General features: G+C 34.7%; 1 protein-coding gene across 2 annotated transcripts in view; it reads left to right on the forward strand.

The window, feature by feature from the left end:
• Positions 1 to 8,515, forward strand: part of LOC142349336 (WD repeat-containing protein 48-like) — a 281,832-nt gene extending 273,317 nt beyond the window's left edge. Inside the window, exons 15-17 of one of the 2 annotated variants that reach the window (XM_075400812.1) lie at positions 7,059 to 7,103; positions 7,733 to 7,991; positions 8,203 to 8,515. In XM_075400812.1, the coding sequence (XP_075256927.1) occupies positions 7,059 to 7,103; positions 7,733 to 7,991; positions 8,203 to 8,322 (424 nt within the window). In that variant the 3' untranslated portion in view covers positions 8,323 to 8,515. The remainder of the gene's footprint in view (positions 1 to 7,058; positions 7,104 to 7,732; positions 7,992 to 8,202) is intronic. The other variant, XM_075400813.1, reaches the window with a different exon arrangement.
• Positions 8,516 to 16,507: the final 7,992 nt, after the last annotated feature.

Here is a 16,507-nt window from a genome sequence, read left to right on the forward strand (position 1 = left end):
AGAAAACGGTAAAGAAACAAGTTGGTGGCTCAAGATCTCGAATAGGAGGTGTTGGTGGTGGCAGTGTTCATAAAAAAACAGAATAGGAGCGGTCCTGTCAAATCCCGAACAATCTTTCAGAAAACAACCGTTACTGAGAAGTCGGTCAGATTTCTTTTTCAAAGTGAAAAATGAATACGAACTTATTGCCAGCAGAAGCATCACACACAACTCTTGGTTGGTCCATCATATTCACCGTATGGTCCAATGCTGGAATTAGAAATTTTTGGCGACAGGAACAACTTTTTGATTTGCAAAAGTTTCTACTTGAAATAAAATGCAAAATCACGGGAACCAATGATGCCGATTTGAGAACTGGCGCTGATGCAGCAAACACAGATTCGCCGTATTTTAGCAATAACGCACTGCACTCTATTTTCAGAGTTTACAGTCTCGGCGAACGCTGTTAAATTGTCAAATACAAACGGCAACTACGCACACAATGCTTTCATAGAAACAGATTTCTCATCCGGAAGAACAGCCAAGAACACTTGGTTAGTTTGTCAAGGGCTATTATCATGAAGAGGAAACGGTTAAAATTGATGGAGCTGACAATAGCTACTTATGTTGCTGCCCGAAAAACTTCAGTTGCCGACTCTCTGGAATGTTTCTCCTTGGAAAACCGGCCTGTGATATATTGACCTGTGACAAACATATTCTCAGTGGTGTTACCGTACGCATCTCCTTCAGAAGGTCACCAAACGATTTTACCGTCATATCCGAATCTAGTAAACGTCACAGAGCAGAAATTGTTGACGCAAATCGTTACGTGCGCAAAATTACCGTGGTTGTTCATGTGTTGTCTGCGATTGAAAAAAACTTTGCTTTAAACACCAGCTGTCTATCAGTACACGAATGTGTTGCCCAGAATTTTTCTTGCCACTCTTGACACCCGAAGTTGGAGTCAAGAAGGCATCTTCTCTCAAGAACCGGTTCGAAGAATGATTATTGCAATGTCAAATAATCAGTCATGTTTAGGAACTAAACGAACGAATCCTTTCGATTACCAGAAATTCAATTTGAATGAAATAGTGATTTATCGAAATGGACTACCGGTTGTTGGAACATCTGTTTCAACAATCTCAGATCAACCTGTCTACTTCAACACGCTTGAAGCTCTAGATTTTCTTGATAAAGGTGGTCATGGCATTCCCCTAGCCTATTAGACAAATCACTTCATTTTGGCCTTCGACCTTACTTCAACACAGGAGGCTTCTCACGATTTCATTCATGCTGAAATAACAAATTGTTCAATTTCAGTGGAGCTCACTTTTGGAACACCTTTGGGTGACAACGTTGAAATTTTATTCCTAGGGGAACGAAGTTCAAATTTTATTGTCAACACTGAACGAAAAGTTACAAAAAACTCGGTTATTACATATCCGGTTGGTGGATAATTTTGAGATAAGTTGTCCAATAAGAAAATGTTTTATCTGAAGCACGAGTTTTGTGGAGTTTTTGCAGCTGATAATTTTCCTAGACTGCCAGATAATTGCTTGGCTGTGGTCAATGCCTCATTATCAACATCATCGGTTAGTCATTGGCTACTGATTTGTATTTATTAAAAAAATTATATACTTTGCTGATCCACTTAAACAGGCACTGGGTTGCTACCACTTTATATACACTCGACTGCTACGATTCCTCAGATTACAGCCAATTCAGAACCCAAACTCAAAACTGTGTGGACTCTTTTGTATTTATATTACTCATATTATTTTCACATATAGCTATCCATATGTACACTAAATGAATGATGATGTTTTACTACAGTTTGCTAAGTATATGATGTAGGACAAGTTAATCAATTAAAATTTTCAGTATCAATTGATTTCATAAATTGGTAGCATTTTTCCTCCGAAGCTAGACTGCTTGGTTTTTGTTGAAAAATTTGGGATTGTTTTTTTAAATCAATCGAAAGGTAATTTTTACATTCTCATTATCAACATTCAGGGAGCCATATCTACCAATAATAATATCAGAAATTATTGAAAGTTCTGCATAAAAACTGTTCTGATAAATACATAAAAATCAGTTAAAAGCGAAGGTTGGTATGAAACCAGTTTGAACATGTACATTCTCGCTAACAGTCTCCAGTTCTAACATATTACGAAGCTTTCTTTTGGAGCTATATAAATCTAGCTGATGTTGGTGATTGTAAGTGACGGCTTGCCCCAACTTCTCTAAAATTTCACCGTGAAAAGTGATGGTGACAGATTGTGTTTTGTGGAGTAGAAGTCTGATTCATGTGTATAGGCAAGGAATTGAATAGGGTTTTAAAGAATTTTTTCTGAAAGCCTCTGTTACTTGGTCCAAATAAGCTCTACTAAGGTGATAATGTTGTTTTTTATTTCTACGAAAGTTGTTATTCTCATGCAAACTGTAAGCAGAACTGTAAAGAAGAGTCCTAAAGAAGCACTCAAATCCACTGTTCAGAAAACGGTAAAGAAACAAGTTGGTGGCTCAAGATCTCGAATAGGAGGTATTCGTGGTGGCAGTATTTATAAAAAAACAGAAACGGAGTGGTCCTGTCAAAGCCCGAACAATCTTTTAGAAAACAACCGTTACTGAGAGGTCGGTCAGATTTCTTTTTCAAAGTGAAATATAAATACTAACTTATTGCCAGTAGAAGCATCACACACAACTCTTGACGAAAGGTTGGTCCATCATATTCACCGGATGGTCCAATGCTGGAATTAGAAGTTTTTGGCGACAGGAACAACTTTATTGATTTGCAAAAGTTTCTACTTGAAATAAAGTGCAAAATCACGGGAACCAATGACGCCGATTTGAGAACTGGTGCTGATGCAGCAAACACAGATTCGCCGTATTTTAGTAACAACGCACTGCACTCTATTTTCAGAGTGTACAGTCTCGGCGAACGCTGTTAAATTGTCAAATACAAACGGCAACTACGCACACAATGCTTTCATAGAAACAAATTTCTCATCCGGAAGAACAGCCAAGAACACTTGGTTAGTTTGTCAAGGCTATTATCATGAAGAGGAAACGGTTAAAATTGATGGAGCTGACAATGGCTACTGATGTTGCTGCTCGAAAAGCTTTAGTTGCCGACTCTCTGTAATGTTTTCTCCTTGGAAAACCGGCCTGTGGTATATTGACCTGTGACAAACATATTCTCAGTGGTGTTACCGTACGCATCTCCTTCAGAAGGTCACCAAACGATTTTACCGTCATATCCGAATCTAGTAAACATTACAGAGCAGAAATTGTTGACGCAAATCTTTACGTGCGCAAAATGACCGTGGTTGTTCATGTGTTTTCTGCGATTGAAAAAACTTTGCTTTAAACACCAGCTGTCTATCAGTACACGGATGTGTTGCCCAGAATTTTTCTTGCCACTCTTGGCACCCGAAGTTGGAGTCAAGAAGGCATCTTCTCGCAAGAACCGGTTCGAAGAATGATTATTGCAATGACAACAAATCAGTCATGTTTAGGAACTAAACGAACGAATCCTTTCGATTACCAGAAATTCAACTTGAATGAAATAGTGATTTATCGAAATGGACTACCGGTTGTTGGAGCACCTGTTTCAACAATCTCAGATCAACCTGTCTACTTCAACACGCTTGAAGCTCTAGATTTTCTTGATAAAGGTGGTCATGGCATTCCCCTAGCCTATTAGACAAATCGCTTCATTTTGGCCTTCGACCTTACACAGGAGGCTTCTCACGATTTCATTCATCCTGAAATAACAAATTGTTCAATTTCAGTGGAGCTCACTTTTGGAACACCTTTGGGTGACAACGTTGAAATTTTATTCCTATGGGAGCGAAGTTCAAATTTTAACGTCAACTCTGAACGAAAAATTACAAAAAACTCGGTTATTACATATCCGGTTGGTGGATAATTTTGAGATAAGTTGTCCAATAAGAAAATGTTTTCATCTGAAGCACAAGTTTTGTGGAGTTTTTGCAGCTGATAATTTTCCAAGACTGCCAGATAGTTGCTTGGCTGTGGTCAATGCCTCATTATCAACATCATCGGTTAGTCATTGGCTACTGATTTGTATTTATTTAAAAAAATTATACTTTGCTGATCCACTTAGACAGGCACTGGGTTGCTACTATTTTATATACACTCGAATGCTACAGTTCTACTTCGAAGAAGAAATTGTTCAGTTCCTCAGATTACAGCCAATTCAGAATCCAAACTTAAAACTGTGTGGACTCTTTTGTATTTATATTGCTCATATTATTTTCACATATAGCTATCCATATGTACACTACATGAGTGATGATGTTTTACTACAGTTTGCTAAGTATATGATGTAGGACAAGTTAATCAATTTAGAATTTTAGCGTCAATTGATTTCATAAATTGGTAGCATTTTTCCTCCGGAGCTAGACTGCTTGGTTTTTGTCGAAAAATGTGGGATTGTTTTTTTATTTCAATCGAAAGGTAATTTTTACATTCTCATTATCAACATTCAGGGAGCCATATCTACCAATAATAGTATCAAAAGTTATTGAAAGTTCTGCATAAAAACTGTTCTGATAAATACATAAAAATCGGTTAAAAGCGAAGGTTGGTATGAAATCAGTTTGAACATGTGCATTCTCGCTAACAGTCTCCAGTTCTAACATATTTGGAAGCTTTCTTTTGGAGCTATATCAATCTAGCTGATGTTGGTGATTGTAAATGAGGGCTTGCCCGAACTTCTCTAAAATTTCACCGTGAAAAGTGATGGTGACAGATTGTGTTTTATGGAGTAGAAGTCTGATTCATGTGTATAGGCGAGGAATTGAATAGGGTTTTAAAGAATTTTTTCTGAAAGCCTCTGTTACTTGGTGCAAATAAGCTGTACTAAGATGATAATGTTGTTTTTTATTTCTACGAAAGTTGTTATTCTCATGCAAATTGTAAGCAGAACTGTTATTGATTCCTTTAGTATCAAATATTGGCTCACTTCTGTAGATAAAATAGTAAAATTTCTTTTGAAACTGCGAAAGAACTCAGGTGATCGTTCAAACATAGCCTCAACCATTACTAATACTGTGTGTGGCTCTCAGAACTTTTGTTCGGTTTATTCCTTGATCGATCAACAACTTGAGTTGATTTAACGCTATTCGTCTTCGATGAGAACGCAAACTGATAACGTCGTTTTCTTCCCGTTGTCTTATTGCGTTCTTTTTTGATATTCTTCTGATTGTCCAGTCTTTAGCTATTAACAGAGTGAACTGTATATTGGAGATAATTGTTCAAACTCAGCTAAAAATAGTGTAATTCGCTGGTGGGACTTAAAACCATCACTATTGCAATTGCTTTTATTGTCTTGGATTTGATCACGGAAGTTATCCTTTTTGAAAAGTTTTACCGTTATATATATCCAGTAGAGTCGTAAGTTTTTACACAGGCCACTACATAACGTTTTTCTGTACAGATAATATCGTGAGAAAAGTCAAAGAAAGAACAATCGTCAACCACTGGCATATTTTGTTTACAAATCAAACTCTAACTGAAGCTCAAACAAATTCCTATGAGTCTGCTCTATTGCTATAAACGTACTGTGTTAAACTATAATAACAAAACCACCCACTGCAGATATTTGAACATGTAAACTTATTCAGAAATAGTTCATTGACACTCTCGGTCGATCGGTTTTTCGATCACAGCCAAATACGACAACTGCTCGTGTAAAATGACCTTCGGCAGTGACTATAGTTGTTAGTAATAGTATACATGTAATTCTAAAAATCGATTGGTGACACAGAGAGTTCTAACAACAGCCCAGCAGCAACCACTCACCGCCTTGCCTATTACTATATTTTTTCATGATGATGTCATCAAAAAATCGTCTTTCAGACCTGAAACCCAGCGCAAAGTGCATTTCACGCAATTTTAAAACTTCGAAACTTTCGATTTTCAAATTTTTAAAGTAAATTGTTTTTACTGAGGCTCACCTGGGCTGATTACAAAATGGCAACCACCAAAACAGCAGTGATGCTTCCCAATTAACACCCAAAACAAGCCAAACCCATCAAAACGTCTAAAACTAACAAAATGTACCAAAAATGTGTCTTCCCGGGAACGCAACGGGAGTGGGGGACATTTGTGTAACCCTGTGCTTGCAACTGTGGGGGGGGGGGTTGACACGAAAAAAGTTTCCGAAATGCTGGTAGTTTTTGGCGTTGCCAAAACGCCAAAAACTACCAGCATTTCGACACAACCTGTTGTCCCCCCGTTGCAAACACAGGGTTACACAAATGTCCCTTTTGCTGGTTCTTAGTTCTGCTCATTTTTATGGTTGCTTTGGCTGTCCCCTTTAATGTATTTAATGGTAGGTATCCTCGGATCTCTCAGCATTTTTTCTAGTTTTGGTTTTTTGTTTAATTGATGAAAATTCTTTGAGTTATAGTTCAGTACTCGTTCTATGCTTTTTTAAATTCGCTTTACATAATTCGCCATTTTCACGTTTGACTTACCTCACTGAGTTTTTCGACTGAATGAAATTTACATTTCATTTGGAAATTTACGCGAGTACGTACAAGGTCAAAAAGTAAAGTCATTAGAAACAGGATAAACCAATAAAGCACGGGAACTAAGAGTTATGTTCCAAGTACGTTAAGTTTTCAAGTTCCTCACTTATACTACTAACTGTTATTAGTATTAAGCTTATTGTCCCCCGTTTGTTAATGTATCGTCTGCATTACCCGATTTAACGCACATTAGGAAACTGAGGACCAAATTGGAACACTTTTGATCACTCAGCAGTAATTAGGATGTCAAATTCTCTTTTTTGCAACAAGTAAATCAAAATTAACTATTTAACTATGCGGTTAAATATATTGCAAAAAACAAAACAATACCTCAAATCATTCAAGCACAAATTTTAAAACCAATTTTGTTTAAAAAATCGCATTAAATAAAATTTTCTCGAACTGCTGCGATCCCAATTTCCGGCAGTGGGGTTAACGGCGGTTATATTCTGACAGTCTTCCGTGTATGTTTTGTTAAAAAAAATGACGATAATACAAGAAACTATGTGTGTTCTTTAGAGACCGAGTTTCATCAAATGGGTCTCTACCCAGAAAAGTATACGAGTAGGTGTTCATTATTCTAACACACCACCCTGCCTCCTCTCTCGAAATATTAAAGATGCTTATTAACGCCAATACAAGTGTATTCACCGACCTGCATGGATTGATTCAACTAATGCAGGATAATTTAGGATCGCCATTCGCTTCCTGACATGTAACCGCTTCTGTTTGTCTCATAATTTAGAGCAGAAGTATTAAAATTTGGTCACCGTGGATACAGACAGCTAATTTGATCTTAATACGAGTCAATATCATTAAATTTTCTCAATTGAACCTCCTTTAGCTCCAATTGAAAGACTCAAACATTTTCAAAAATAGGGCGCAAAGCAATGTTTAATCTCGTTAATAAGAGCAGCTTCTTATCTCCTATATCGCCTCGCTGTTTGAAAAGGTTATATGAACATTGAAAATTTTTTTCGAACCTGAGGCTTAGATAATAGACAGTAGAGAGGAACAATCAAAATCGAATATTGAAAAATAGTCTTTACAAATGAAATAATAGTAATTCAATCACAGCTGTAAATATTTTGTGTTATAACTTGGTGTATTGATCCTTCCATTGAAGTAGTATTCCAAACAAAGTAAAGATTCGGATCGGAAGGTAAATTTTGGTTTGTGTTGTTCCCATTTAGAGACCGATTATCTGCAAACGATCTATTGCCAGTGCGTAAAATCCTCGAGCACGTAGTTGAGAAAATTCTGAAGCCAGAATCGACCTCGTCATCTCAACATGATCAGTATGGTGGAGGAGCCACTTCAGCCAACAGTTCTGGGGGTGGAACTAATTCCACTTCAGGTGGAAACCACCCATCTGGAAACACTCATGGTGGAATGACAGTTGAAGAATTGAACGATGCTGTCGATGCAATAGAACTCATTTGCAATGATGTGGTAAGGCTAAAATATCTAATTGTGGGGAGCTTTTGCAGTAAAATAGACAGAAGAAGCTTTGTTGAGATTAGGTTTTCAAACTTTTGCTGTTGATAAAGAAGGGGCCCATTGAAATTGGAAATTGCAAGCTGCGGAAGTCATTTCATTTTGGTCCAGAGCTTTTGGCTGAAAATGTTCCAATTAAACTCGTATATTCGTTCTTTGCTCTCAGGTGCTGGAGTTGAGCTGGGATCTGAGGACCATCAAACACTTCATATGGCGAGGAGTGAGTGGAGATTTGACTCTATTCTTCAAACAAAAAGAGACTTCTTCCTCTTCCCATCGCAAATGAACATAAATGATCAGCACCCATGTACCTTTCGGCCAAATATTGATATTTGAGTACCGTTCTTTTAATTCCTCATTGAAAGAGCAGTAGATTTTGTTATCTGTGGCATTAAAGACTGTCTGTTTTTAAAAAGATCTATTTAAAAAGTTTCGAGATCTATTTATAACGTAGACTTAATTTTGAAATTTATTTAATATTCACATTTTCTTAGACTTAAAAGGCTGAGGTAGCGGGAAAATCATTGTGCTGACCCAGACCGTTTTGTTCTTTAATTTTGAGAGCTGTCGACACATGAGGGAACTCTGTGAATTCAGAGAACTAAAAGGTTGCCGCATTATTGTATGAAAGGTTTTAATGAGGCCACATGCACAGCTGGTCATTTCCGTGCATAAAGAAGCCAAAAACGGGTTTCTCAAATGGGCAGTTTGTACGGAAAAGTAGGTAGATAACAATCATAATTGATTTTGCTTCTGTTTTAGAATCCAAGTGAGTAAAAATAGCAGTAAGAATTATAGGTCCCGCATTTTTTGAGCTCAGTTGTGAGTGACCATTAAATTCAGTTGGGAAATGCCTGTGCAAAACCCAAACAGTGACATAAACGACAACCGCACGCACGCGCGCAACAAACAGCAACAAACATTTGTTTCATATATCTAACATTCAAAACGGACTAAGTTATTTAGGAGTTTAAAAGTGAAAAACCAGGATTCCTGATCGGCTGGCGCCAAACGTGAAAATAAATTCTTATCGTTTTAATATATGATGTCACTCAATTGTTTAAAAATGAAACACCATATTGCTATAAAAAAACCGGCACGCATCCCTTTGGTACGAACGTATCTTGGAATCACTTACACGGATCTTCAAATTTGGATATCACCCGGTTGACCAACTCATTACACGGCCATTGTCCGGAAAAGGAAATTTAAAAACAATTTGTGTACACTTAGTGACAATGCTGCGTAGTAATTTTGCACGACACTTTTCTACTTTGAAAGGTACTCAATTCGTGAAATAAGTTATTAATTGCTCTCAAACGAAGTTTGTAGCAATTATATTAGTCTTGTCGGTCTTTTTTTAATGCGATTTTTCGCTTTACCGATTTTTCGTCTGACGGTTTTGACTTTTCGTCCTCAAAAACGGGATAAACAGGTAGCGCCCAGTGGGTATTAAGTGCTCTTTGAGCCTTTCAGCACTGTTTGACAGCTCAAACTGTTTTGGAGACATACTTTGGTGTGAAGGGCGGTTCTTAGAGGTTGAGACCCCCCCCCCCCTATCGCCTCCATCTCCCACCGCGCTGGTGCCCCCCCCCCCCAAACCAGCGTTGCACCACATCAGCGACAGGTGCACCCCACCCCCCCCCCCCCCCCCCACCGTGGCTAGCTACTGACCGCTCGCCGGTCGTTTGAGAGCAATTCACCCGACGTTAGTCGGTTATGTTTTATATCGAGGAACAGGTTAACATCTTGTAACGAGTATTCAAACGTAAGCCAAATCCACGATTGAGAGCATGTAAGTGATTTTGAATCAATTTTTCTGAGCCTTATGATAAATTGTAAAACATTATCTGAACGAATCCTTCAACAGCTGAAGGAAACAACAAAAAAGCAGTCACATGCCTGTCTTAAGTGAGGCGTGCTAGTTTTTACGGGCCTGCTAGTACAATACAATCAAGCAAAAGAAGCTTAACTAGCTAATTTTTTTTGGTTTAATGGTTATAATGGGTGCCACAAAGTTCTGATCCAAATTCAAAGTATCCAAATTTAAGAAATGCTGAATACAAACTTTGTCTTGATTTTTCCTCGGTCAATTTCTGATGCAGAGAATAATAATTTATTTTACATGTTTTCGATTTATTTCAAAACTGTAATCCAAAAAATAGTCGACGATAAATTTCAGACAGAAGAGTGACACTTCATGCTTGGTGAAAAACGTAAGTTTTTAATTTCACAGTTAGCCCCTGTTCTTTGTTAGTTAAATAATTGAAAAGTTGAAATGATCTGTTTGCTTTAGGGTGACAAATCATATTAACAAAGAGTTACACTACATGTTAAGTGAAAAACGAAAGTTAATTTCACATTAAGCCCCTCTTCTTGGTTAGTTACATAATTGAAAAGTTGAAATGATTTGTTAGCTTTAGGGGATAAATCATTTTTAGAAAGAGTGACACTACATGTTTAGTGAAGAACGAAAATTTTTAATTTCACAGTTAGCCCCTGATCTTGATTTGTTAAATAATTGAAAAGTTAAAATGATTTGTTAGCTTTAGGGTGCCCGAGGGTTTTTCTGAAAATGAAGTTTATCTCAGTTAAAAGATAGCCTAATGCTTTTGGGCGATAGATGAAACACATCAAGTTCAATCGCAAAATCAATATTTAAAATGAGATTTTCGTTAATTTAACGAATTTCCCTTTCATATAAGATGAATGGATACATCCAAATTAATGGAAAATCGGAATTTTAACTAGTGATTTCTATAAGAAGAGTGACACTTCATGCTTGGTGAAAAACGAAAGTTTTTAATTTCACAATTAGCCCCTGTTCTTGGTTAGATACATAATTGAAAAGTTGAAATAATTTGTTACCTTTCAGGTGCCCGAGGGTTTTTCTGAAAATGAAGTTTATCTCAGTTAAAAGGTAGTCTAATGCTATTTGGCGATAGATAAGACACATCAAGTTTAATTGCAAAATCAATATTTAATTTGAGATTTTCATTAATTTAACGAATTTCCCTTTCATATAAAGAGAATGGATACATCCAAATTAACGGAAATTTGAAATTCTAACTAGAGATTTCCCTAAGAAGAGTGACACTTCATGCTTAGTGGAAAACGAAAGTTATTTTCACATTTATCCTCTGTTCTTGGTTAGTTACATAATTGAAAAGTTAAAATGATTTGTTAGCTTAAGGGTGCCCGAGGGATTTTCTGAAAATGAAGTTCATCTCAGTAAAAACACAGCCTAATGCTATTGGCGATAGACTATATGCATCAAGTTTAATTGAAATATCAACGTTTAATTTGAGACTTTCATTAGTTTAACGAATTTCCTTTTCATAAAAGATTAATTGATACATCCAGATAAATGAAAAATTGAAATTTTAACTAGAGATTTCCAAAAGAAGAGTGACACTTCCTGCTTAGTGAAAAACGAAAGTTTTTAATTTCACAATTAGCCCCTGTTCTTGGTTAGATACATAATTGAAAAGTTGAATTAATTTGTTACCTTTCAGGTGCCCGAGGGTTTTTCTGAAAATGAAGTTTATCTCAGTTAAAAGATAGTCTAATGCTATTGAGCGATAGATAAGACACATCAAGTTTAATTGCAAAATCAATATTTATTAGCATAATAACATAATTGAAAAGTTAAAATGATTTAATAGCTTTCAGGTGCCCGAGGGTTTTTCTGAAAATGAAGTTTATCTCAGTTAAAAGATAGTCTAATGCTATTGGGCGATAGATAAGACATCAAGTTTAATTGCAAAATCAATATTTAATTTGAGATTTCCAGTAATTTAACGAATTTCCCTTTCATATAAGATGAATGGATACATCCAAAATAATTGAAAATCGAAATTTTAACTAGAGATTTCCATTAGAAGAGTGACACTTCAAGCTTAGTGACGAAAGTAAGTTTTAATTTTCACAGTTAGCCCCTGTTCTTGGTTAGTTAAGTAATTGAAAAGTTAAAATCATTTGTTAGCTTTAGGGTGTTGAATCATTTTACCAAAGAGTGACACTTCATGCTTAGTGAAAAACGAAATTTTTTAATTTCACAATTAGCCCCTGTTCTTGGTTAGATACATAATTGAAAAGTTAAAATGATTTGTTACCTTTCAGGTGCCCGAGGGTTTTTATGAAAATGAAGTTTATCTCAGTTAAAAGATAGTCTAATGCTATTGGGCGATAGATAAGACATCAAGTTTAATTGCAAAATCAATATTTAATTTGAGATTTCCAGTAATTTAACGAATTTCCCTTTCATATAAGATGAATGGATACATCCAAAATAATTGAAAATCGAAATTTTAACTAGAGATTTCCATTAGAAGAGTGACACTTCAAGCTTAGTGACGAAAGTAAGTTTTAATTTTCACAGTTAGCCCCTGTTCTTGGTTAGTTAAGTAATTGAAAAGTTAAAATCATTTGTTAGCTTTAGGGTGTTGAATCATTTTACCAAAGAGTGACACTTCATGCTTAGTGAAAAACGAAATTTTTTAATTTCACAATTAGCCCCTGTTCTTGGTTAGATACATAATTGAAAAGTTAAAATGATTTGTTACCTTTCAGGTGCCCGAGGGTTTTTATGAAAATGAAGTTTATCTCAGTTAAAAGATAGTCTAATGCTATTGGGCGATAGCTAAGACACATCAAGTTTAATTGCAAAATCAATATTTAATTTGAGATTTTCATTAATTTAACGAATTTCCCTTTCATATAAGATGAATGGATACATCCAATATAATTGAAAATCGAAATTTTAACTAGAGATTTCCATTAGAAGAGTGACACTTCAAGCTTAGTGAAGAAAGTAAGTTTTTATTTTCACAGTTAGCCCCTGTTCTTGGTTAGTTAAATAATTGAAAAGTTAAAATCATTTGTTAGCTTTAGGGTGTTGAATCATTTTACCAAAGAGTGACACTTCATGCTTAGTGAAAAACGAAAATTTTTAATTTCACAGTTAGCCCCTGATCTTGATTTGTTAAATAATTGGAAAGTTAAAATGATTTGTTAGCTTTAGGGTGCCCGAGGGTTTTTCTGAAAATGAAGTTTATCTCAGTTAAAAGATAGCCTAATGCTTTTGGGCGATAGATGAAACACATCAAGTTCAATCGCAAAATCAATATTTAAAATGAGATTTTCGTTAATTTAACGAATTTCCCTTTCATATAAGATGAATGGATACATCCAAATTAATGGAAAATCGGAATTTTAACTAGTGATTTCTATAAGAAGAGTGACACTTCATGCTTGGTGAAAAACGTAAGTTTTTAATTTCACAGTTAGCCCCTGTTCTTGGTTAGTTACATAATTGAAAAGTTCAAATGATTTGTTAGCTTTCAGGTGCCCGAGGGTTTTTCTGAAAATGAAGTTTATCTCAGTTAAAAGGTAGTCTAATGCTATTTGGCGATAGATAAGACACATCAAGTTTAATTGCAAAATCAATATTTAATTTGAGATTTTCATTAATTTAACGAATTTCCCTTTCATATAAAAAGAATGGATACATCCAAATTAACGGAAATTTGAAATTTTAACTAGAGATTTCCCTTTGAAGAGTGACACTTCATGCTTAGTGGAAAACGAAAGTTATTTTCACATTTATCCTCTGTTCTTGGTTAGTTACATAATTGAAAAGTTAAAATGATTTGTTAGCTTAAGGGTGCCCGAGGGATTTTCTGAAAATGAAGTTCATCTCAGTAAAAACACAGCCTAATGCTATTGGCGATAGACTATATGCATCAAGTTTAATTGAAATATCAATGTTTAATTTGAGACTTTCATTAGTTTAACGAATTTCCTTTTCATAAAAGATTAATTGATACATCCAGATAAATGAAAAATTGAAATTTTAACTAGAGATTTCCAAAAGAAGAGTGACACTTCCTGCTTAGTGAAAAACGAAAGTTTTTAATTTCACAATTAGCCCCTGTTCTTGGTTAGATACATAATTGAAAAGTTGAAATAATTTGTTACCTTTCAGGTGCCCGAGGGTTTTTCTGAAAATGAAGTTTATCTCAGTTAAAAGATAGTCTAATGCTATTGAGCGATAGATAAGACACATCAAGTTTAATTGCAAAATCAATATTTATTAGCATAATAACATAATTGAAAAGTTAAAATGATTTAATAGCTTTCAGGTGCCCGAGGGTTTTTCTGAAAATGAAGTTTATCTCAGTTAAAAGATAGTCTAATGCTATTGGGCGATAGATAAGACATCAAGTTTAATTGCAAAATCAATATTTAATTTGAGATTTCCAGTAATTTAACGAATTTCCCTTTCATATAAGATGAATGGATACATCCAAAATAATTGAAAATCGAAATTTTAACTAGAGATTTCCATTAGAAGAGTGACACTTCAAGCTTAGTGACGAAAGTAAGTTTTAATTTTCACAGTTAGCCCCTGTTCTTGGTTAGTTAAATAATTGAAAAGTTAAAATCATTTGTTAGCTTTAGGGTGTTGAATCATTTTACCAAAGAGTGACACTTCATGCTTAGTGAAAAACGAATTTTTTTAATTTCACAATTAGCCCCTGTTCTTGGTTAGATACATAATTGAAAAGTTAAAATGATTTGTTACCTTTCAGGTGCCCGAGGGTTTTTATGAAAATGAAGTTTATCTCAGTTAAAAGATAGTCTAATGCTATTGGGCGATAGCTAAGACACATCAAGTTTAATTGCAAAATCAATATTTAATTTGAGATTTTCAGTAATTTAACGAATTTCCCTTTCATATAAGATGAATGGATACATCCAATATAATTGAAAATCGAAATTTTAACTAGAGATTTCCATTAGAAGAGTGACACTTCAAGCTTAGTGAAGAAAGTAAGTTTTTATTTTCACAGTTAGCCCCTGTTCTTGGTTAGTTAAATAATTGAAAAGTTAAAATCATTTGTTAGCTTTAGGGTGTTGAATCATTTTACCAAAGAGTGACACTTCATGCTTAAGGAAAAAGGAAATTTTTTAATTTCACAATTAGCCCCTGTTCTTGGTTAGATACATAATTGAAAAGTTAAAATGATTTGTTACCTTTCAGGTGCCCGAGGGTTTTTATGAAAATGAAGTTTATCTCAGTTAAAAGATAGTCTAATGCTATTGGGCGATAGCTAAGAAACATCAAGTTTAATTGCAAAATCAATAATTAATTTGAGATTTTCAGTAATTTAACGAATTTCCCTTTCATATAAGATGAATGGATACATCCAATATAATTGAAAATCGAAATTTTAACTAGAGATTTCCATTAGAAGAGTGACACTTCAAGCTTAGTGAAGAAAGTAAGTTTTTATTTTCACATTAGCCCCTGTTCTTGGTTAGTTAGATAATTGAAAAATTAAAATCATTTGTTAGCTTTAGGGTGTTGAATCATTTTACCAAAGAGTGACACTTCATGCTTAGTGAAAAACGAAAGTTTTTAATTGCACAGTTAGCCCCTGATCTTGATTTCTTAAGCAATTGAAAAGTTAAAATGATTTTTTAGCTTTAGGGTGCCCGAGGGTTTTTCTGAAAATGAAGTTTATTTCAGTTAAAAGATAGCATACAGCTATTGGGCGATAGATAAGACACATCAAGTTTAATTGCAAAATCAATATTTATTTTGAGACTTTGGATACATCAAAATTAATGTAAAATCGAAAATTAAGATAGAGATTATTATTAATGTAATAGCTTCCCTTTTCGATTAAAACGACCCGATACGTTTAGTTTAATCGAAAGATCAATTTTTAATTTGAGGAATTCATTAATTTAACGAATTTTCCTTTCATAGAAAATGAATGGATACATCCAAATTAATGGAAAATCGAAATTTTAACTAGAGATTGTCATTAGAAGAGTGACAGTTCATGCTTAGTGTAAAACGAAAGTTTTTAATTTCACAGTTAGCCCCTGTACTTGGTTAGTTAAATAATTGAAAAATTAAAATGATTTGTTAGCTTTAAGGTGGACAACCATTTTAACAAAGAGTGACACTTCATGCTTAGTGAAGAATGTAAGTTTTTATTTTCACAGTTAGCCCCTGTTCTTGGTTAGTTAAATAATTGAAAAGTTAGAATCATTTGTTAGCTCTAGTGTGTTGAATCATTTTACCAAAGAGTGACACTTCATGCTTAGTGAAAAACGAAAGTTTTTAATTGCACAGTTAGCCCCTTTTCCTGGTTAGTTAAATAATTGAAAAGTTAAATTAGTTTGGTTGCTTTAGGGTGATAAAACATTTTAACAAAGAGTTACACTTCATGTTTAGTGAAAAACGAAAGTTATTTTCACATTTATCCCCTGTTCTTGGTTAGTTACATAATTGAAAAGTTAAAATGATTTTTTAGCTTTAGGGTGCCCGAGGGATTTCCTGAAAATGAAGTTTATCTCAGTAAAAACACAGCCTAATGCTATTGGCGATAGACTATATGCATCAAGTTTAATTGAAAAATCAATGTTTAATTTGAGACTTTCATTAGTTTAACGAA

Source organism: Convolutriloba macropyga, chromosome 11, assembly GCF_964194025.1.
Source record: "Convolutriloba macropyga chromosome 11, txConMacr16.3, whole genome shotgun sequence".
Taxonomy (NCBI): Eukaryota; Metazoa; Xenacoelomorpha; order Acoela; family Convolutidae; genus Convolutriloba; species Convolutriloba macropyga.